This window comes from Pleurodeles waltl, chromosome 5, assembly GCF_031143425.1.
Source record: "Pleurodeles waltl isolate 20211129_DDA chromosome 5, aPleWal1.hap1.20221129, whole genome shotgun sequence".
NCBI lineage: Eukaryota > Metazoa > Chordata > Amphibia > Caudata > Salamandridae > Pleurodeles > Pleurodeles waltl.
Window position 1 is genome coordinate 350,279,833 of NC_090444.1, and position 23,702 is coordinate 350,303,534.

At 41.8% G+C, this 23,702-nt stretch overlaps 1 protein-coding gene across 2 annotated transcripts in view; it reads left to right on the top strand.

Moving 5' to 3' along the window:
- KIF16B (kinesin family member 16B) overlaps positions 1-23,702 on the top strand; it is a 1,953,564-nt gene that overhangs the window by 337,674 nt on the left and 1,592,188 nt on the right. For both annotated transcript variants that reach the window (XM_069234094.1, XM_069234093.1), the window contains exon 6: positions 16,703-16,812. In XM_069234094.1, the coding sequence (XP_069090195.1) occupies positions 16,703-16,812 (110 nt within the window). The remainder of the gene's footprint in view (positions 1-16,702; positions 16,813-23,702) is intronic.

The window sequence follows — 23,702 nt, forward strand, 5'->3', positions numbered from 1 at the left end:
CCAAGATGAGGAAACCTTTTTCCCCTTATGCAGGTCCTGTGTGAGTTTTGACTAAGAAAATGGGCAACCCCTCCTCTGTAGTCACTAGAAGCTGGTTCTGGGGGGGGCAGCTGCACTGCCACAGTTTGGTGTGTGGCTGACTAAGGGAACAAAGAATGGGCCAGCCCAAGTGTGAGTTACATATACCTGCAAAAGTGTAGGCGTTTTTGAAGCTCATTAAGTTACTGGGCACAGCCCAGATGTTCTTCCTGCCAGAGGAACAGAACACATTCCACTTCCCAAGACCTTTGTCCTAGTTCTTGGAGCAAGTTTTCACCTAATCAAGCGGGCTATTCAGCTCCTGGGTGATAGTTGGAGCTCGGGGAATTGCCCTCCAGATGCTTTATGCAGGAAAAAGGTAATTTTATGAAAGTATGTTTTTCAACTAATTATTAGAAATCTGGTTTCTCCAGGGAATTGAGCTTGTAATAAATGTTTCAGAAAGTCCAAGAATTTTTTTTAGCAGCTTCCTAGTTGAAGATCATATTAATACATTTAATATCATAGCCAGTGCTTTCCTATGGAACAGCTAACAATGCTACAGTGAAAATAGCTTTTGGAGCCTCGTCACTGTAAAGGCATGTTTAACATGAACCTTTTACATGACTTGATTTTAGATACGATGCACTCAGTTCTATGGGCAGTAAAGGCTACCTAGGAGTGACTTAATGATATTTAAAATAAGTGTTTAGGCCTCTCAAAAATGGTTATTTTGATAGGTTGCAGTTTTAATAACTGCATAGACAAGCTTCAATGATAGTCCTGCAGTCATGTTTGCACTGTCACTGCAGCGGGTGAACCAATGAGTGCAGCAGTCTACTTGTGACATTTAACACACCCTTACGTGTTATATACTAGGACTTTACAGGCACGTTATATGTGAATCAGGGTATGCTGATTTCATCAAGTTGAAAGGGGGAGGGAGCAAAGGGCCTTTACCACTGGTAGCCGGGGTAAAGTATACAGAGTTCAACAGCCATCAAAAACTGTCAAGGCAAGAATTGTACGGTACACCATGAAAAAAATTGTAATTTCCAAAGAGTCCCTTTTGATTTCAATCCCATCAATACCAACAAAAAAAAACTAAATATGGCCAAGCCACATATGGCTTGGACATATTTACATTTTTCCCTTACCATTTTGTTCAAAGCAGTTCACAGCCGTGCATTACTATATTTGTATTCATGTGTCCATACCCTTTCCCATCTTCTTTTTCATTTTCCACTTATTGGTAAAGCTGCAGAATTAGTTTGTCCAATTAATCTCATTTTAGTAGATTAGGAGGATTAGGTTACAGAAGTCAAGAATCGATTTGTCTTTTACAGTGTTAAGGAATATACACAGTTGTTTGTCCACAATTGAATGACTGAGTTTGTAGGGCTCTCAATGCCTTTGGAGGGAATATTTAAAAAGCTCGTAGTCCTGATTTTACAAAGAAGTTGTTGAATGGATGTTCTAGAAAGTCGCAAACTGGGTTTCCGTCGGTCGGGAAAGTCCAACAATAAATCAAGGTGCCTTTAAATTTTGTGCTTATCTTGCCACATTTCTGTTAAATGTCAGTCTATATCTTCTAACAATTTGCAGCTTATTCTTTTAACATGGTATTGATGTTCACTTTTCTTTGTCTGAATGCAAAGAGAGGAGTTTATAATATGAAATATGTGACAATCTTACGATGTCGTTTTTGCAACACAGTAAAATGTAAATAGCTGTAAATGAACTGTATGCGTTCAGCAGTTAAAGCGAAAATGAAGTCCCTTTCTTGTAATTCTGAAGTGTGCTGGGAACAGAGATTTTAATAGGATCAGAGCAAATAAAGCCACTTTAATAGGTGATGCACAAATGATAAATATTCACAGAAACCCCATTTGCAGACACACAATCATTACTGTATGTCTGTGCAAAGTAAGTAGCAATTTCAGTGGAAATGTTCTATGTATAAATTACAATGTCTTATACACTATGCTTTAGTTACAATAAAAAACACCCCGACTCATGTCTATTGAAATGTAGGTGGGTCACGAATGTTTGTCGTCCTAAAAAAGCGCGTTGTGGTTCTAAAAATCTTGGGAACCTCTCTTCTAGAAAATTGGTGACAGGTCAATGTCCACAAAAAGGCTTCAATCTGCTAATATACCTTGTTGAAAATGTGGTTATTAATTCATGAGTGGGGGTGCCCTGCCAACTTCAGCCAACTTGATGAACAGAGCCTGATTAGGGTACAGTGCAATTCTAAGAGAATTTCTACTCAACCTTTGGAAAAAATTACACAAGCTGGAGTGAGTTCCTCGGATAAATACATTTTAAGTTCACAAGCAGGTCCGAAAAAAAGTAAAGAAAAAACACAATCCATTTTTCAAAATAAACTAGAAAAATCAAGTTAAACGTAATGTGCAAAATGATACAAAATTAACTAAGCAGAACCAGATGCAGGGATGTTTTAAAAAGTAATGCATAAAATGCCAAGAATTCCGAAAGCACCAGTTTAACGTCGCAGTTTGGGGTTGACCGGGAACCAGTCACAATTTCAGGCCTAGGCCATTTGAAGGTCAGGTAATCCAAACTGGTCACGCCAGTCAAAGTTTTTCCCTTAGAGCTTCGAAGATTTTTTTAGTTCTCAAAGTCTTCCAGCTGGGCAATATAGGATGCTGGAGCTGACGGGTGTCTGGCACAATGGGTTAAGTAGTTGTTGAGCTCCATCTGTATCCTTCCGTTTGTTGCTGAAAGCACCAAGCAGGACAAAGAAAGATTTTTTAGCCACTGAGAACTTTTTTACCCGGGGTAGTTTTGCCACCTTGTCCTGGGCCTTTTGGAGATGGAACAAAATGATGAAATCATTATTTGTTTATTGCTTTGTACTTGTGAAAAAGTTCCTGCAGACCCGAGCCCCTCAGGGCAGGCTTTTAGGTAACTGGTCTCTTTTCAGGGAAGGATCCTTCGGTGCTCAGCCGACAGTGCCTGCTGGGCCTTCTTCAAGCCAGCCAGCTGTAATAGAGAAATTCCATTCCCATGGGACTATAAGTCAGGAGTCCTTGAGCCTTCTTTCTTAATGCAGTCAGGCAAGTAGAGTCGTTTTTTTCAGGTGTTTCTTCCTAGGTCCGCGGGTGTTGTGAGGATGTGGCTGTTAGGTGCTAATCTTATCCAGTGCACTAGCTTGTGTCTGGACAATTCACTAAACCCTCATTTTAGAAATTCCCATCTGGAAATAAGATTATTTGCCCCTCTGCCAGTGCTTGAACTAACTTTCCCTCGTGCCGGGAGCACAGAGAGAAAATCAAGGGAGGTTCTGAGCATGAAGGGTTTTAGTTCCCTATTCTCATTTGGGATCTCCACTTTGAAAGGTTCCCTTCAGGAGATTTGAATCCTTCAATTTGAGGTGCCAACTATTCCTGTGAGTGGCTGGTGTTATCTCCCATCCAGTCTTTCTGCTCCTGGAGGCAGCCCTATTTCCCTCACGAAGGATCGATAGCAGCCACCCATGGATGCACATTGAGTCTCTGGGTCAGGTAAACCAGTTCTAAACAAGTATGCTCTCTAACAACTCAAAGTAGATTTTCGCAAAAGTTAACTAAAATGTATTTTCACAGGCTATCCGATTTATACACCAGTGGAAAATAACTTCGAAAATTGTATCATTTTCCCAGATGGAAAACAGGGTTTTATTTGTAACGAAGTCTCTTCATGGAAAATGTAGCTTTAAATACAGAGTAGCATATAGCCTTTCGTAACCTCTCATTGTAGGGACATTTTCATCCTTAATATTTAGCATGCCCCCTTTTATGTATTATTCACTCTGCCATGTGGGCTTACATGACCTACTTTAGGGGCGACTTAGCTAATATATACATAGCAAATACTTTTTCTTGTCAGAGGACACTGCAGTGCATTTAAACTACAGCCAAACCAAATCACTGAGATGCTCTTTTCAGCCATACACATTAATCAAATATATAGGTAATGTAAATACACTCTACAGGCCATTGATGACGTTTGACTTCTATGCTACTGTTACAATTTCTCAACATACATAGCTTTATTGATGAGGTAAATAAGCCATTTACGTTAAACCATTGTACGGTACATGCGCTGGTGAGAAATTACACATGCTGTGACTCTGTTTAGAATGTGCTATCACACTGAGTCCTAAAGCCCGAAAACAAATAATAAGGGAAAACTCTACTATGAAGAAAGCAGTTTAGTATATGGGGTGAGTATGCAACCTCACCAGGTAGTGAACTCACAAACCCGTCTTGGGTCCAGTCAGGCTTGTTTGCAAAACCTTAGCTCAACCCTGTGTAGCCTTGGCTTAGAGCAGTCACACTTTTTTCAGTGGAACAAGTGCAAATCATTTAGAAGTACCAAAACAGTTTAACAAGAAAAAAACCGCCACAAGAAAATATGACACCAGTTTATAAAAATTGCTCTAATTTTTAGAAATTTTAGGCACCAAAACAAACAAAATCCATCAAAGGGTTCCAGAGATATAAAGTATCTGGCAAATATTACATCACTGCTTTTCATTCAAATTGCAAACAAGCATTGACAACTACCACAAATTGCAGTTACTTTGAAAACTTTTGTAAAGTTGTGTTCAGCTGCTTTGGCCCACTTCAGGCAACCAACTCCAGCAGGAAGCAAATTCACAGGGGCGAATGGGGCTTGGGAGGAGAGTTAGCTTTCGGGCAAAGCAGTCTCCAGTCCAGTTACAGGCTCTGTAGATGAAGCACCATAAACACCAATGGAGTGGGTCTGATGCAAGGGATACAGGAGGCTGATGATAGTCAGGATGCTGATCCAGTGACAGGATCTTCTTGTGGCCACTCCTCGTTCCACGAACATGGCCACAGAGGTTGATGTCCCTCGACATCCGTTTGAAGTCCAACCAAAAACCAATTGCCACAGTCTCTGGTTACAGCGAAACCTTTAACTGCCTTTAACTGAGGCTAGGATCCTTTTTGGGCGACCAAAATGTACTCCAGTGAACCTCCAGGGTTCAGTAGAGTTAGGTGCAACCTCTGAATGTGCATCCAGGCTCTGTCTTCCAGGCTGCATTGCTGCAGTCAGACAATCTTAGCTATCATGTCGCCAAGCAGGCTTCTGCAGCTTTTATGGCCTTGTATTTGTAACAGGAAGTTGGGCTACTGACTCTTAGTCACTATTTCTGTCTGGGATCAGGGACAACTTTTCCTCGAGCATGGCACCACAGAGAGAGTCCTCCCTTTGCTAGCCAAAGGATTATCAGGTGCACACCAGTCTTTTGTGCAGCCTTTCCTTGCTGAATCCAGAAAACAGCAAATCAGTCCTTCTTTGGTCCTCTATCCTCAGTCCATATGTGGTCTGAGGTCTGGGTCACAGGGGTCCAACTTGTATGGCACATACTTGCCCTCTGAAGATGGTGCCTACTAGCCAATGGGCTACCAGGTCACCTCATGCTTGATGACAGCTTCCTGGCAAGTTTTGCATCTAGCTGTCAAGGAATGCAATATTCTCTTCCAGGGATCTTCATCAATAGTCATAAGTACAGAATATTCCCGCCCACATGCTGGGACCCCGGAGCATATATAAACACACATGTATATACCTTTAATGTATATGTAAGAGTAAAAATTGTGTCTAGAACTTTAGTACATATATATCATATACATGTGTGAGCAATCATACAGTCTATGTTGACAAACAGGCTAAAAATGTCTTATTTTTATAAAGTTTTTCTCTCTTTAACTAGAGTTAACATCTTTCTGCAATCAAAGAGAGCATAGAAAGTATTAGCAATCTCATATAGAGAGAAAAACTTCAGTGAAAATACAAAGATATTAGCCAATAGGCTGCATCCCAATTCACGTAGCAGAACCAAAAAACTGGCACCGTTCCTTTAAGGCCCTGAGAACCTCCAGTATCCTTCCATGCCTCAGGTGAGAGTGATTTGACAGTTGAGCCACAGTTATGTCAGTTCTTCTTTCCGGCTCCTTCTGTTAGGATCCGGGAACATTGAGCCCTCATTTTATGAGGTTTTTTTTTACCAGAAAAAATCTATAAAACAACAATTTCTACATTTTACTCAACATCTTTCTGTCATTTTCCGAGTAAAATAATGTTTTTCTCTGAAGAAAATGCCTTTCCTTTTTGAAAAATGCCCTGCTTGTGGTAAAAAGAAGGCTCAGCCTGATCCACACTCAGTCTGCATAGTGTGCTTACCTCAAACCACTGTCCTGAGACCTGTAAACACTGCCAGAATCTTTCAAAAAGAACATTGAAAGTCAGAGAAAGGATTTGTCTCCATGGCCTACAGGAGAGGGAGAAAACGACATCCACCTCTCTTCATAAGAAGGTCTCCAGAGAAAAAGGTATTACAGACAAATGGAGAGGAAGATCTACCTCAGCAGGTAGGAAAATACCTGTTTGTTCCCCGTCAGCGTCATCCCTTCCGTCGTTGTCATATCAACGTCGCCAACCGACGTTGAGAAACACCACTCTGTCAACGGCGACACATGCGACGTCAAAGGACATGATGTCGAAAACACAGTTAACTTCGAAGGATAAGCCTCCGTCGACAGGCCCCCTGTGCTCGACGTCGAGCCAGCACCAACGTGCTGATACTCCGTTGAGGGCACACCAAGACCCATTGACGTTGAAGCAATCAACGTCGAAGACATCATCATCACACAAAATTTAAGTCAAGGCAAAGATCGATGTCTCCGTCGACGGTAACGAGGCACAGTCGACGTCGAGACACACACCTCCGGTGGCACAACACTCGGGCATTCAACGTCAAGACATGAGCATTCTCCGTCGACGACACTGCATCGTTGTTCGATGTCGAGACACACCTCACCTATTTGGTCAACTTCGAAACAAACTTCTACATCGTAACAAGACCGTTCACGTTCTCCACGACGTTGACCACCGGCGGCACAAAGGACAACTTCATCTACTGCGACATGAACGGTACCATATAATGACCATACCAAGTAGGTCATCTATCGCGTCCTCAAGAGCCTCATCATAGTCTGGGCAAGTCTCTCCTATAAATCTTTTGCTAAGAATGGTTGGGAAGCTTTTACAGGCCTCCGACCCATCAGTCACCGGATTCTCAATACTTGCGGATGTATTCCCCCTCTGCATCCCTTCCAAGGACACCATCTCCAACGCCTCCAGCCAAGCGGGCGACAGCACCATCTTCTAAAGGTCACCCTGCACCGAAAAAGGCGCAGTGCTCCTCTTTCATGCACAAGCAGTAGGTTGCCGCAAACATCCAGACCAAGGTCAAGATCTTGGACCTCTCGATCCCATCACCAAAGGCGCAGCTCATCTTCCTGGTTTACTGCATCTGCTTCTTCTATTAAAGACTATTCGCCCACGTTAACAGACACTCCTCCAGCGAGAGTCTCTCCAGTGGACGACACAAACACCTTTGATGAAGTGTTGGTTAGAGGTGCTTATAAGCTTAATATCGACCTTCCTGAACCTGCAGCATCATCGCCTGTAATATTTTAAATTGCTCCTCGTCTAGGCAGCTTCTACCTTTGGTTCCAAGATTTTTGCAACCAGTCATAGATATTTTCCTTACACCAGCAAACTTATGTGCAGCACCGGCAAGAATTCTAAAGAAATACAGGGCCACAGACCAGGACTCTTTATTTCTCAGAACCGATCCTCCACCGGATTCTCTCATTCTAGCTGCAGCCAGGAAAACCCATTCAATGGCGTCCTCATGGACAGCTCCTCCTGACAAGGAAAGCAAGCATCTGGACTTGTTGAGAAGGAAGATATGTGGTACCTCTGCTTCCTTTATGAAGGTATCTAGTGCATCTGCACTTTTAAGAAGATAAGATTGATTTCTCTGGGATTCTCTAAACAGCTTTGTCGATAAACTGCCTAGAGAAGACAGGCAGGATTTCAAAGAAATCCTACAGGAAGGAGACCTAGTAGCCAATCACGTAATCAGCGCGGCTGCAAATGGCTTGGATCCCGCTGCTCATGGATATGTGCATGGTATATGTGCAAGACGATCACCTTGGCTCCGCCTAAAAGGACTCAAACCAGAGGCGCAACATCGAATCATGAACCACCCATTCACTGGGAATTCTCTATTTGGGGCCCACACAGACGAAGAAATGGCCAAAATGAAGTCTGAATTGGACACAATCAAGGCCGTGGGTCTAGAAAAATGCAGGGAATACCGCAGAAGGTATAGACCCTACGATAGATGTCCATACCAGCAGAGGGTTTAAACCCCTCACTGGTCCCAAAGGCAACAGCAAAGGCAAGGACTACCTTTCTACCAGTCCCGAAAACAAACAAGGGAAGGTGGTACGAACAGACAAAATCAGTCTGCAACCAAAACATCAGGGAAACAATGAGGACTTGCTTCCCCTGATCCTGTCACTCCAGTGGGGGGAATTATTAGGAACTATATAAGCGAGTGGCGCTCCATAACAAAAGACAGTTGGGTTCTAAATATTGTTGAGAATGGGTATTCTCTGTTTCAAATCACCTCTTCCTCCAATACAACCAACAAAAAAATCTTGTCAGCAACAACCTCTCCTGCAAAAAGAGTTTCTCACTCTGCTACAAAAAAGGGCTATTGAAGAAGTTCCACCTTCGGAGAGAGGAAAAGGAGTGTATTCCTGCTATTTCCTGGTACAAAAAAAAGGCCCAGACAGAGCTTCAGACCCATTTTAGATCTGATACATCTCAACAAAGAAAAATTCTGAATGCTTGCCCTTCACGAAATCTTTCCTCAACTCCATCAAGGGTACTGGATGTGTTCTATAGATCTACAGGATGCATATTTTCACATCCCAGTGGCAGTGAAACACCGCAAATTCCTTCGCTTCGTAGATCCATTCCACCAATACAGGGTACTATCCTTTGGTCTAAACTCAGCCCTGTGCACATTTTCCAAATGTGTAGCAATAGTAGCAGCACACTTGAGGAAGTAAAAGGTTTTTATTTACCCACACCTCGACGATTGGCTACTGAAAGGCAGCACTTCAGTCCAGACCATGCAACATCTCAAAATCACTTTGAATACCTTCTAAACCCTAGGTCGTCAAGTAAATCTACAAAAGTCCATATAGACCCCAACCCAGAGTCTCCCCTACTGGGGAGCAACACTGGATACACACCTCGAAAAAGTGTATCCTTCGGAGGAGATACTATTATGAATAGCACAGAAGTGTCACAGCATCTTTCACACTCTACGACCAATGGCCAGGCAAATAGCATCACTCCTAGGTTCCATGGCCTTGCACATTTTCATTGTTCCGAATGCCAGGTTACACAATGGACCTCTTCAAGAGAACCTGGAGGATCAGTGGAGCCAATTTGCAGACAAATGTGACGACTGAGTAAATATCTCACCAGCGGCAAAGAACTCACTACGATGGTGGACTCACAAACAACATCTGTTAGTAGGAGTTCCTTTTCATCAGAGCATTCCTACTCAAACACTGGTAACGGATGCATCGCTTCAGGGCTGGGGGACTCACATAGGCTCTCACCAAGCCCAAGGACTGTGGTCGGACTAGAAGCAGCAATACCACATCAATTTGCTAGAGTAGAGGGCGGTTCATCTAACCCTCAAGTCCTTTTACCCATCCTTCAAGGATAACTCCATCTTAGTCCAAACAGACAACACGACCACAATGTACTATCTGAACAAAACAGGGGGGCACTCGATCTTGCCTTCTATCTCGAGAGTAACAGACTATCTGGCATTGGCTACTACTGAGGAGGCTGTCGATCACAGTGGTTCACCTCCCAGGAGCCCAGAACATGCGATCAGACTCCCTCAGCCGAAGCTTGTCAGACTCTCACAGCTGGCTGCTTCACAACGACGTAGTAAGAGACATTTTTCAACAATGGGGGTATCCTCAGATAGACCTGTTTGCCGACAAAAAAAAAAAAAAAATGCAGAGACTTCGCATCCAGGTTTTATCGACCAGCGACAAAGGGGAATGCCCTGTTGATAGACTGGTCAGAGACATTTTTCTACGCTTTTCCTCCCATTCCCCTAATTCCCACAGTGATCAACAAATTCTACAGGCCCAAAACCAGGATGATACTAATAGCCCCAGGGTGGCCCTGTCAGTGGTGATACACGGATCTCCTCCACCTATTAGAAAAGCCTCACAGGAGGCTTCCGTGCAGACCTGATCTTCTCCACAAATTAGAGGGGAAGGTATTTCATCCCAACCTTCCCTCGCTGAGCTTGACAGCATGGCTTCTGAATTCCTGCAGTATGGGCATATAGGCCTCTCACAGGAATGCATGAATATTCTAAAGGAGTCCAAAAGACCCTCAACACAGCACTCTTATTCGTTCAAGTGGAAAACCTTCTTTATGTGGTGTATCCAGAACAGCTCCAATCCAATTCTGGCTCAAGAAGAGGTTATACTACCCTACGTGCTTCACCTTGAGAAATCAGGGTTGCAGTTTTCTTCAATTAAGGTATATTTGTCAGCCATTACTGCTTCCCGAAAATTGCCCTCTCAAGCGTCATTCTTTACAATGCTAGTGGTTAAAGATTTTCTAGAGGGCTTGAGAAAAGTATCTTCACCAGTTCGTACACCTTCCCCTCTGTCGGAATTGAACGTGGTTTTGTCTCAACTCATGGGTCCACCCTTTGAGCCTATACACAAAGCCTCTTTGCAACATCTTACATGGAAGACAGCTTTTCTTGTTGCTATTACTTCAGCCAGAGGAGTCCGTGAAATTGAGGCTTTCTGTTCAAAAGAACCCTACACAATGTTTCATGATAACAGGGTGGTTATGAGAACCCATCCTGGGTTCCTACCTAAAGTAGTGTCTGATTTTCATATTAATCAGACCATATGTCTTCCATCATTCTTTTCCAAACCATCTACGCCAGCTTAGAGAACCTTGCACTCCCTGGATCTAAAAAGACTGTTAAAGTTTTATCTTGATAAGACTAAAGATATCAGACAATCAGATCAATTATTTATAAACTATGGCCCCATGAGAAATGGCATAGCTGCCTCAAAGCAAACTATTTCCAGGTGGATAGTCTCATGCATTGTATGTGCTTACAATTGACTGCCAGTCCTAAGGCCCGTTTGACAAGGGGCAAGGCGGCAACGACAGCCCTTTTGTAGAATGTACCCATCTTTGAAATTTGCAAAGCTGCAATACGGAGATTGTACATACTTTTACAAGGCATTACTGTCTAGATTCAGATGCTAAGACACTCAAGTGGGTCAGGCTTCGTGAAGACATTTGTTTAATTAGAACAAGTAAACTGCTTGTACTTCCACCTCTCCATCCGCAGGTGAGGTGGGTTTGCTAATCTATTCAGTGCTTATTACTATTAATGAGGATCCCCTGGAACGGAAGGATAAGTTACTTACCTGTAAATCCTAGTTCTCTTCTCTCCTAGGGCAATCCTCATCAAAGCAACCCACCCGCCTCCCAGGACGTAATTGTGGAGGTTTGGCAGCTTACTCTTCTATCCTACTCTTCTCATCACTGAAAAAAAGTACTGACCTAACTGTGGCCCAACTGCCACCTCACTCTCACCTCTGTGGCATGGTGGGATACTGGAGGTTCTTAGGGCCTTAAATGCATGGTGCCAGTTTTTTGGTTCTGCTAGGTTAATTGGGATGCAGCCTATTGACTAATAATGCCTTTGCATTGTCACTGCAGTTTTTCTCTCTATCTGAAATTGCTAATACTTTCTATGCTCTCTTCTTTGATTGCAGAAAGATGTTAACTCTAGTTGAAGAGTTTCATTAAAGGAAAACATTATAACAATAAGACATGTTTAGCCTGTTGTCAACATAGACTGCATGATTGCTTATACATGTATATGATATATATATGTAGTAAAGTTCTAGACACTATTTTTACTCTTATATATACATTTAATTTAAAGTATGTACATGTGTGTTCATATATGCTCCGGGGTCCCCACACATGGGTGGGAATATTTTGAGCTTATGACTTCGATGAGGATTCCCCTGGAAGAGAACTAGGGTTTAGCAGACGTGCATTATTATACGATGCTATTAAAATTGAATGGCACAATTTAGTAAGGTTGACTTGGTATTGCTGGAACAATAATTTTATGCTGCGCCCCTAAAACAGACCACTACTGTGCATCAGACACTGTTACTAATTTACATGCTTTCTTGAAAATGTATTTATGGACATTTTCTTAGCACTGTTTTCATTTTTATCTGTGTATGCTATTCTGGTGTACAATCACTTACAGTTTCTCAGTTGAAAACCAGACCAAGGAATCTAACTGGTAGGGCTGACAAGGGAATTTGCCCTTCCCCCATCTCTTGAGCTGTAAGGCAAACCAGAAGTCATAGTTAGCACTCACGTTCCCTTAAGCAGTGCAAACTTAGCTCAAGCATGCTGTCTCCGAAATGTAACATGATGTACCTAACCACAACTCATATAGCAAAGAAGATAATTGAAAAGAAATTAAACATAAAAAAAGATGCTTATTAAATAGGAATAGTTACCACTACTAGTTTCATCTACTGCCCTCTGATAAAACAAATCATTTGTGAAGAATGGGAAACTAGTCTCTACTCTTGTATCAATGAATTTTTTTGAAGTGGTTTGTAAAGGGCTGTGCTTTTGTTATTGTGCTTGCATTCTTTTTTTAGGTAGAGCGTAAGCGTGACCCTCTTTTATATTTTTTTAAGTATACTTCAGTAGGCCTAAAGCCATTTCATTTGCTCGTTTCAGTGTCATTTAAAAATTCTTCCTTGCTAGTGGTCATTCATGCCTGTTAGTCCCTCCTTTTTCTCTTTTGGAGTAGGGACCAACTATTCTCTCGTAGGGGGGTTCCATTTATAGTCATAAGCGCTGAATAGTTCTGCACACCTGCGGGGACCCTGGAGCACTGTTCTGAAATTGTGTTCTTAAGTATAGATGTTCGCCTTTTTATTCAGGAAGGCCTGCAAAGCCACTTAAGAATGTCAATATGCAGCGTAGAGGAAAAGCCACAAAGGCCATAGTCTTCATCCTACTTGGTTGAAAAAGGGTACTGTAACGTAGATATGCATTAAAATGCATGGATATACTAAAGATTTTGCAAACCCTTTTGCAATGTTACATAAGGATGAAGCAATGCAGGGCAGTGTAGCCCATAGGCTGCCATTTTACAGAATTAAATTTAAGCTGTGCCTTTAAGAGCAGATGGTCCTCTATACCATCATGCTTAGCAAGAGGCAGTTGCCTCAATTATTTTTGTAGGCTTTGATAGCTGATATGAAGGAGTCTGTGAATTATCAATCCTTATTAATATTATTATTATTATTCTGTCTATTCCACTGGGGAGGAGTCCCATGTTATCCATTTTGCCCATTGGTCACATTTCTGTGGATGTGCCAGTGGGGTGGTAAAAGTAGTATTCTATTGGAATTTGCATGGCAGATTTAAATTAGGATTCTAAATGGGAACATTTTCATTTGTTGCTTCAGATAGAAGAAAAGGGTAAATGGAAATGTTTTAGTTATATGCAGGGCCGCTAGAATTATATGGCAGAAAAAGACCAAATTATGAGGCAGGGTTGACCAATTTATGTGGCAAGAAAAAAGTCCAGTTTTGAATTTAGAACACCAATACTTCTAACTGAAGCAAATGCTAGACCTATTGTATTGCAAATGCTTGTCCTTCTGTATTGCACCTTCAGTGGTTGGTAAATTCCCCTTGGCAAGGTCTGCAATTTGAAACCCAGTGACCTAAAGGAAGTCTCCTCGAGACTGAAGGATACCTGATAAATGAAAAGGGAGAGGTTATTTAGATTAATTTGTGACTTCATTATGTTCATAAGTGGTTAGTTTGGCTAAAACCTCCGATTTATTGACTGTAATTATGGTATGCTTTGAGGGCTAGCAGAAAATATCCGGCATTGGCAAAACAAATAGATCTGGCCTTTGAGACATGTTGGCTTTGGCAATATGTTTTAGCCATTCGGAACAGCATCCCCAACGTTATGAATCATGTCTAAATAAGAAAAGAAAACTACTGCGTCATTTTGTAGGTACACGCAGCAAACTTGTTTGCCTAAAAAACGCTGCAGTCACCTTTTTAATTGGCTATCTAACTTTGATTGCTAACTAAAACAGCAAAAAAGAAGAAAAAAAATGCATATTTTTTTTCTGGAAAGTGGCAAGCTTTATGGGTGCACAACAGATTGGGTAAGCAACACATGGGGACATGGAAGCAACACAGGAGGCTCATAGGGGCTAAAGCAACATGAAGGGTGCAGGTGGGAGGGATGCAACACATGGGGTGCGGGGGGAGAAAACAAGCAAGTGAGAGGAAGAGTAATGTAGAATGTGGTGGAAAAAAGCAAACAAGTGAGAATGAGAGAGCAGCCTTGAGCTGGGAGGAAGTAAAAGCACACACGTGAGAAATCAGCACAGGCAAGTGCATTACGAATGGGGTTAGAAGAGAATCACATGGGGAAGAGAGATGATCGAGTTGAGGGAAAGAGAAGCAAACTAGAGAAACAGCTGGAAAACATATGTACTTTTGTGGGTTGCATAAAAAGAAAACACTACTGTGTAAGGACACAGTATTGTGTTCATAACCCAGGAGAGTGACAAAAAAGGAAAACCCAGATGCTAACAAATAAGAAACAAGCAAATGAAGCTAACCAATGGTAAGCAATGGGCAGATAACACATAATTGTATCAATTTGTTCTGATCGTCTCCTGTCTGCTGGTGAATTTGCAGAAATTTCTGGCAGAGCTCATCTCTGAACTATGTACAGTTCAAGGTCCTTTTCTCCAGTTTCAGTCTTCTGCGGCTCATCGCTTCTCCTTGTTTAAGCAAGCAAGGCCCAGCGCCGACAAGTTTGGCTAAGTTAAGTATACGAAGCATCATAAAACATATGTTATATCATCAGTTATGGCATATTATTACATATCTCATACAAATTTCACATTATTTTAGTACTGTTAACACAGATGGTGACCACTCCCCGTGGGCACATTTTTCACATTACACGTTATTTTCAATTATTAGTTTTCAAATGTCTTTTTTCTCATTAGTATGTATACGCAAATCATTAGAATATTCTCATATTAGCATATCTGCTGCAACGAGAGCAACTCCGTGATTCACAAAGAAGAAATATTCTTAGCGATATTCTGCACTTTTTGTCCCCCCAACAGCCATAGCAGCTGCAGGCACAGCATTGACACAGGTATATTGAAAGCAGGTACCACAGGAGTGACCACAGCATTGACCACAGTTGCAGCCATGACAGGAACAGCAGCAGTGGCAATAGCTTCTGCGACAGCAGAAACCACTGCAACATCAATAGATCCCTTAAACACTCTGGCCACTGTTGAGTGGTATCCTAAAGAAGAAATTAGATTTCTAATGACCACGTGAAAATGCAGGACTAGAGCACAAGGAAATTAATTTGTGGAGCCACCTTCCCACCTTGCAGGAAAACAGTAATGTACCTAAACAACTCTAGTGGTGGTAGTCATCAAAACTTCTGATGGCTCATAGGTAAACAGTTGAGGCAATTACTTGCCTCTTGGCAGGAAGAACACTTCCATGGTGTCTGGTCATCCTGGAGAGGTGTATTGCTTGATTGTTGTGACTGCATTCAAACTAATAATGCCAGAGGTCAGTTGAGTGGTGTACACCCAAGAAGGGAAACAGGGAGAGGATTTATATTTATATTGGCTTTGACAAATATATACTTTATGTGCACTTATATAATCTACAAGATTTAACTGCCATATGCCGCTTTTCTTCGTTTTGAAATGTAATATAGCGTGCAATGTTAAAATTTAATCAGTAGTCTTCACAGGGAAACGTTGTAACCAAACTGTTCTTATGTTACCAAAATGAATCAAAAATGTTTCTTTTGCCTGAAACTGTCCGTATTGTAAAGTGTTCTGTCATCCTTTTGGGTCTAGTCCGTGTGGTATAAAACAGATAAAACAATGTTATGATGATCAGGAGAGGGACAGATGTAACTATTTTTAGCCTTCAAAGAAGCAGCGTAGTGCCCATGAAGAAATGACTTATGAAAATAACAGCATGCCTAGACTCTTGGATTACAGAAATCCATATGTGTCTTGTAGGTCACATGCTTTGATCTCTGTCGTAAACTCAGTGGCTAAAAGTATCTACAGTAGAGTTTTATGGCTCTAAAAATGTATTTTTATTTCAGAGTTTCAGATATATAGCTCTGCAATAACCCTCGGAGTATCAGAGCGTAAAAAATGGGTAATAGGAAAAGTACTTAGACAACATCTGCAAGCGGAAGAGCAATGACATAATAAATACATTAGTGAAGTCAGTCAAATGTGCATGAATTTGTGGTTTGTACAAATTGTGAGAAAGAGGACAGGGTGAGGATGTGGCTAAGATATGAGGGAGACATGACTAAGCAGTGATTAGAATGTGACACGTCTAGTGTAGTAAAACTGACAGGCTCTATACATTAAGGTCAGCAACATTAGAATAAGCTAGTGCAACAAAACATATATTTGTTCGGATACATCAGACGCCACATCAAATGTGGACCTTGAAGCTGACCAATTTAGACGAGGTGTAATTATTTTGGAATCAATGTTTTATTGCTTGATTTTCTATTTTTTTTTTATGCTAGCTTTGTAGTTTCAGTCATGTTTATAAATATTTTATATATTCACAGTTACCTTGAAATCTATAATGAACGTGTGCGAGATCTACTGAGAAGAAAGTCATCCAAAACATTTAATTTAAAAGTTCGTGAACATCCCAAAGAAGGACCGTATGTTGAGGGTAAGAATGAATTACTCCGACTGGGCTGATTCTGCCTCTGAAAGTTTATTTATGGCTTTCTATTGCTACTTAAATCTTAAAAATAAACACAGTTTTCCTTCCTAGATATGCAAACCAATTCTAAAACATTACAGACCTAGTTTGGTTTACCCCTGTCACTTGGGGAATGATATCGATGAACATAGACTCTCTTGTTTTGATGCCTCCATTTTGATCTAAAAAACTGATAAAATAAATGATTCAGTTAATCGCAATGATAAAAATCCAGAATCAATCTTGCTGTTTTTTTACCTTCTTAGTATTTTTAAAAGGTAAAACACCATCGAAACAAACTGGGTCTGTAGAAATGTCTTCACTAACATTGATTACAGGCTGTAAATAAGGTAGTGGTTGCTCGAACGCATGAGAAAGGCTGTTATGTTTAACTTGAATGATGGCTTAATAGAGTCAAGAATATGTTTGAAATTTGTTTGTCTAAAATACAGGAGTGTCAAGACTTAATGAATTCTAGCCCATGCTAATGGTTTGTAATTAGGCACATTAGATTATATTTGATATGTTTAAACAAAGGCCAGTAGTTCTGGTGCAGAGAGACCTTAAAACAGTTTTAGATCCCATTCAAATGCATTCCTGCTCACAAACTATATATCTTAAAGTTTTGCTGGCGAAAAGGTGCTTCAGATTTCATGCTCAGTTAAGTAGGATACAGCTACATCTTCCGCCAGACTGTTTCTTCTCCTTTTCCCCTTCTTTTTGTAAATTTGAGTTCTAAAAGAACCATTTTCATTCTTATTTTAAGTTTAAAACCTCGATCATATGGTTTGACTTTCTGTTAAGAAGATTGCAGTTGTGCTCCATTTTGACAGACCAGATGGCATTGTTGATGAGTAGTCTAGGTAGCTTTCTTACTGCATGTGTCCTTTAAAATATATTTTTCTCTTTATCCTGATACCAGACAGCTCTACAGCCTCTACATTATAGCTTGTTTCCACCTGTTTCTGTGTGTTTAAGGCATAAGCATGACTCATAGACCTTGTCAAATGCTCGCTGATGCACCCAAAGACTACCAGGGAGTGAGTAATGCAACTTTACATTGCTGAGCAAAATAAACAGAGTAGGTTGTGCTCCAAACAGTGGACCTCAAAGTTGCAGGTCCACTCCCGCTCCAGGCCTCCATCCTCCACCAAATCACCAATCCTCAGATAAGTTGAAAATTAGGTTTAGTCCCAACATAAATGCAAGAAGTGCAAGGGGGACATGTCTCAGTCCTGTTACACGTGCTCTGGAGAGAAATAGTGCAGTTGGCGCTCCACAGCCATGGTCCAACTCAGAGCCTACTCTGAATCTTCTCGGGCAGACCCTGAGTCTCCTGGCTCATCATCAACCCCGCAATAGATAAAGGCCTTCAGGGAAGTCATGCTGTAACTTTTCCAGATAATGAAACTCCCATTGTAGTGCCTTTGCCTCCATGGAGCGGCCTCCAGTCAGACTTTGGCGAGGCAGCCTGCTGCAGCACCGACTGACCCAGTGCCATCTGACCCTGCTGGACCTACCACTGTCAGCTCATGCCTCCACTTCTGTGCTAGAGGCCTTGTCTGTTTTGCCAGCTCTGGACCTGGCCTCCAATTTAGTGGCACCTACTCCAGATTCGACCAAAATGCCTGTTTCTGATTCAGAGCTTATGTAGGCCCGCAGCATGCATATGTCTTGTTACCAGATCACCAAAGCACAATTCCCGATTTTGTTTGAGCTGCAGAATGTTCTTTGATGTTAGCACTACCATAGAATAGAATTCTTGTTCAGATCAGATTTTGACAATGTAATGACCTTAAAAATATTCTGCACAGCAGGGATGACGAGAATACAGCTAATTTACTGCCTCCACGTTGCACTGATGCTGACCTGAATGTATCCTCAGTATGCCAGTACCCTAGATAGTACTCTGGCTACCCTAGACACTATAGACCTGCCTGAGGTAACTAGGTTTGATCTTCCTGCAGAAGGGGGGGATGTTATTGTTGCGGCTAAACACCCTTCTTCCAAATCTACTTATGCTACTCATTGGGAAGAGGTCATGGCCTAGTGTAAGGACCATCAAATTGACCCCCCAGGCCAATCTGTGTAATGTGCTGATGTTTGTCTTAAGTGTGGCCCAGCAAGACAATGCATCGGGCATAGTTAGAGGTTATTTTTCAACCTTTTTACTTTTACCTGACTGACCCCCAATTTTCAAGTCACCAGTTGTTATATGTTTCTTAAAGGAGCTCTCCTATACCTGCCTTTTATTATGGCCCATTTAGACCTTTATGTTCTTGATGTGCACGCCCTTTGAACCTATGCACAGTTGCTGACCATTAAAACAGTATTCTTCACCCTGCAATTTCACCCACTTTGTTCTCCATGACTTTATGGTATAAATGCACTCCTAAGACCCTCCAGCCTTTGGGGAGGTGATGCTTTGATATCTCTTCTAAAGGTAAAGGAGTCTGTGGATAGACATAACCATCACGAGAAACAATTACTGTTACTTACCTGTTACCTTACCCTTTCTTATGGATAATCTTTCCAGACATTGGTTCCTCAACAGCCTCCCTCCTCTCCATACAATGGAGAGGACTTTTTGGGTTCTAAAAAGAAGAAATCTGTGGCTAGAGTATCCACCAGAAAATATGCCTATGAAGGTAAGTATCTTGTTCAACTTTATCTCACTTACAGGTGTGGACAGCAGTGTGTGTACAAAGCTTTGCATTCACTGTTAGCTAGTATGCATCCACAGATCAATTCTGCAAGTTCTGGATCCTTGGCTCGGAACTGGTAGCATACCTGGTTATTGGCCAAGACAGACATAGGAACTATCTCCATTGACCTTGGGTCAGGGCCACTCCTACATGCGGTTTCTTCCACTTGGATTGGTGGCCCTATCTGTCATGACCCACCATGTGTGTCTCATGTATTGTGCTGCAGGAGTGTAGTATATGCTGTTTCCAACTTCTCAACTTATCTCCCATCTACAATTCCAAAGCTAATGTGATGCTTGGACAGCCCCCTGAAATCTGCCTGATCATGGCACAATTGTATCTATTACTGCAGGGGAAAAGGTTTACAGGGCCTGTGCAAAAGGATGATGTAGGGAAGCCTGGAAGGAGACATCATCTAGGCTGAGGTAAATGAGCTTGAGATGGGTGTCAGAATTTGCCTGTGATGGGGTTGGGCCTCTGAAAAGGACATGACAGCTGAGTGGTGCCAGTCCATCCGTGACCATCTGTGACGATGAAAACAGTTAACTGTTTCTGGGAAAGTTCGCTCAAACAGCTCCCTTAAAAAAAAAAAAAAGGCTTTTTAGGCTTTGGATTTGGAAAACTCACAAAGTTAAAACAATCATGTTCTTTGTTCTCACCTAGTTATTATCCTTTGCAGTGCATATTTACTGCTAGTTATGTAGGTAGGTGAAAATGATTTATGCCGTGAAACTGGCTGTTAAGTGTAGTATGAGACACAGCACTTTAAAACTACAAGAAAATCTGGGAAAAATAAATGGAATGACTCAACAATCAAAATAGGTTAGCAAAGTGATGCAACAAACTCAGAGAGAAAATGCAAGAAATATTTCAACAACCCATGCAAATTTGAATTTGTAGAGTATGGTCACCTATCACGACATGGTCTGCATTTGTTAACCTTTCACACTATATTTAAATGAAGGCTGAGGCACTGTTAAAATCTGTGAACTTGCATGCATTCCAGTTAAACCAATAGATAAAACAGAAGTGCACAATGATCAGGAGTCATTTTTCAGGTGAGCTCTATCTGAAAAAATGATTCCACAAAACTAGCAGGAGCAACACATTACTGGAATTATAAGTACGTATGACAGTAAAAAGAAACAAAACTCCAATTGGACTCCTGAAACAGGACACTATCCAGACTGATGTATCAAAGTTTCATACACAGTCACATCTGCCTTCCTAAGCAAGCACTTGAAATAATCATACACCTTATTGGTAGTGGAGAGGTGCTTTGTAAGGTCACTAAATGACATTAGAACCTCACAATTTCACCACCAGACACAGTTGACTATGTCTAGGAAACACATACCAAGCTGGGGGAAGACCCAACCAAACAATACATAATGCAACTTTCCAGAATTATCAAACATATGGCAGATTAGCACCAGAGAGCATGTTAAAAGTCTGTTAGCAAAGAACCCAGTGCAAGGCAGGCTCTACATGATTCTCAAGTTGCATAAACAGAACAAACACATATCATATCAGCTTTGGATTAAGTACCCTGAAAACATCTTTGGCCTGATTAAAACATGCTGAAGCCATTCATAAGGAAGATCCCCACCTGAATTAAGGACACAGCCTGTCTACCAAATATGCTTAATCTTATTGACCACAAGTTACAACAAGTACATTACTAGGAATTGTTTATTATGGGTCACTGTGCATTAGTGGTACAAACAAAGGTGGGATGAATGCTTGTAAATTACCCATAGAGCTGAGAACCCTCTTGTTAATACTGCAGACAAATGTGTTAAATGAATCTCAACTCAATTATTTCATATGTGGGAATTACCTAAATCTCAGGCTAACTGATGGCTTTGCATTCAGTTAACCGGTTTGTGGCTCTACTTGAAAGTGATTTTGTTTTCACTTCAGACGCCATACCTGTTCTACATTCATGTCATTCTGTTAATATAAACCTTCGAGGAAGAGGACCTCATGCAGCTCCAAAAGCTGGGAAGAAATTCACTCAACCATCATCTTAATCTTGTCTACTTTCCAAAAAGGGTAGATTTTCAGGACAACGCCATCACAACACAGGACAACTGGCTACATATCACAGTGAAGGGAAAGGCCCCAGTTCAAGTCAGCTATCTGAAGAGTGATTGCTTTCACCCTACGCATTCAAAGCATGTCACAATATTTAGCCAACCTATTAAATACTGTCTTATATGGTCAGACACATCTATTCAGGATGAAGACATGACTGCTTTCAGATCTGACTCCGTAAGCTATGGATACGGATACCGGCAACCAGAAGATAGTGGACAACAATACAGAGCAACCAGATTTATCTGAGCAGCCTCTTAAATAAAAGTAAGAGACCCAAACTAGGGTCCTCATTGCCATCATGTACAACCAACTGGTAGAAACCTTATACAAGACTGCCAGACAATTATAAGCCATTCTGCTGAAAGATGGACAACTATGAGATGTCTTTCCAAATGTACATCTCTGTATTTCAACATCCACCCAAATAATTACAGGTAAGAAGCATATTACATGTCCATGCTCTGAAATAAGTAAATGCATCGTCCAAATCGAAAAAGTGCCTAACATGCCAACTTCCTGATACAGTCAGGGAAAGGGCCCAAAACTATACAGGAGAATCCTAACGCTGTGGTATATTTATGGATCAAATCTGTTTATTGTTTTGAAAGTATAAACATACAAAATACAGCTCATCGCGGCTGTGGTATATTTAATCATGTGTTTGAATATTTAGTATTTGCAGTACTCCAATGTAGTTTCAAGGCTGTAAGGAAAAGAAAATGCTATTAATATGTTTATGCTACTTTTTAGTACATTGAGAGTTGATTTATTGTGGCACCATGGCTTCATATGTCGCTGTCCAGTCGGAGCTGTGAGCTGTTCCACTCCTCCATACCCCATCACTGACCCATTGCTACTAATCTCTCCATCCTTGGCAAAGTGGACGGATTTAGGTACATGCAATCTCTGACACGGGCCACTCACCAAGGACCTTGTTAGAAATGCCGTTTCTAGTTGGCAGTGATTCATACCCTGTCCAAGTAGGGACCCTCACTCTAGTCAGGGTAAGTGCACCACACAGCTAAGATACCCCCTGCTCACCTCCTTGGTAGCTTGGCACAAGCAGTCAGGCTGATCTCACAGGCAATGTGTAAAGTATTTGTACACACACAGTAACACAGTGGAAACACTACAAAAGTACCCCACACCAGTTTTGAAAAACGACCAATGTTTATCTGAATAAAACAAGAACAAAAAGACAAAAATCCAACATATACAAGCAAAGATACACATGTTTAAAGATTAATCCTCAGTATAGTGCTTAGAAACACAATATCTTCAACTGGAGCTATCACGACGTCAATGACTGAGTTGTTCCCAGCAGTCTGACGCCTGGGAGTGCTAGCCGGTCATGGAGTCGCATGGACCCCTGGTATAATACCTTTGAAAACAATGGAACAAAGATGTTGCACGGAGTCAGGGAGGTGAGGCTTTGCTGCAGCCGGTGCGATGTAGGTTCCTTACTGCTACCGGGGAGGTGAGGTGTCAGTTTGTTACTGCGAGGCAGGGGAGTTCAGGCGTTGGTTCCTTACGGTTGCAGGGGAGGTGATGCGGCATTGGAGGCGAGGCGTTAGTTCCTTAAAGTCCAGCAGGGTCGATTAATCAAGCAGGTCAAGACGTCCGGCATCAACTTTGTGATGTCGTGATCTTACTACATGGCCACAGGTGCTGTGGCGGAGTCGGGTGTCCTGGATGTCAGGGACAGGGCACTTAGGATTCATGCTGTGGTAGGACTTCAGGGTTGCTGCAGTGTGGGGGCTATGGCGTTGGTTGCGGTCATTGCACTTTGTGGGGACCACGGCTCCTGGTGCAGGCAGAGGTGCGGAGTAAGACAGCGGCGTCGGTTCCGAAGTACCTCTGATGTCCTTGCACTTGGTTTCTTCTTGGTTTCATAAGAAGTCACTTCCAAAGGCCCAGAAACAGGATTTGGCACCACTTGGCAGGTCAGGACTCTCAGCAATGAAGTCCAGGTGCTGACAGATGAAGTTTATGATGTCCCTAGGACTTCTAACAGGAGGCAAGCTCAGTTCAAGCTCTTGGAGAACCTTGGAA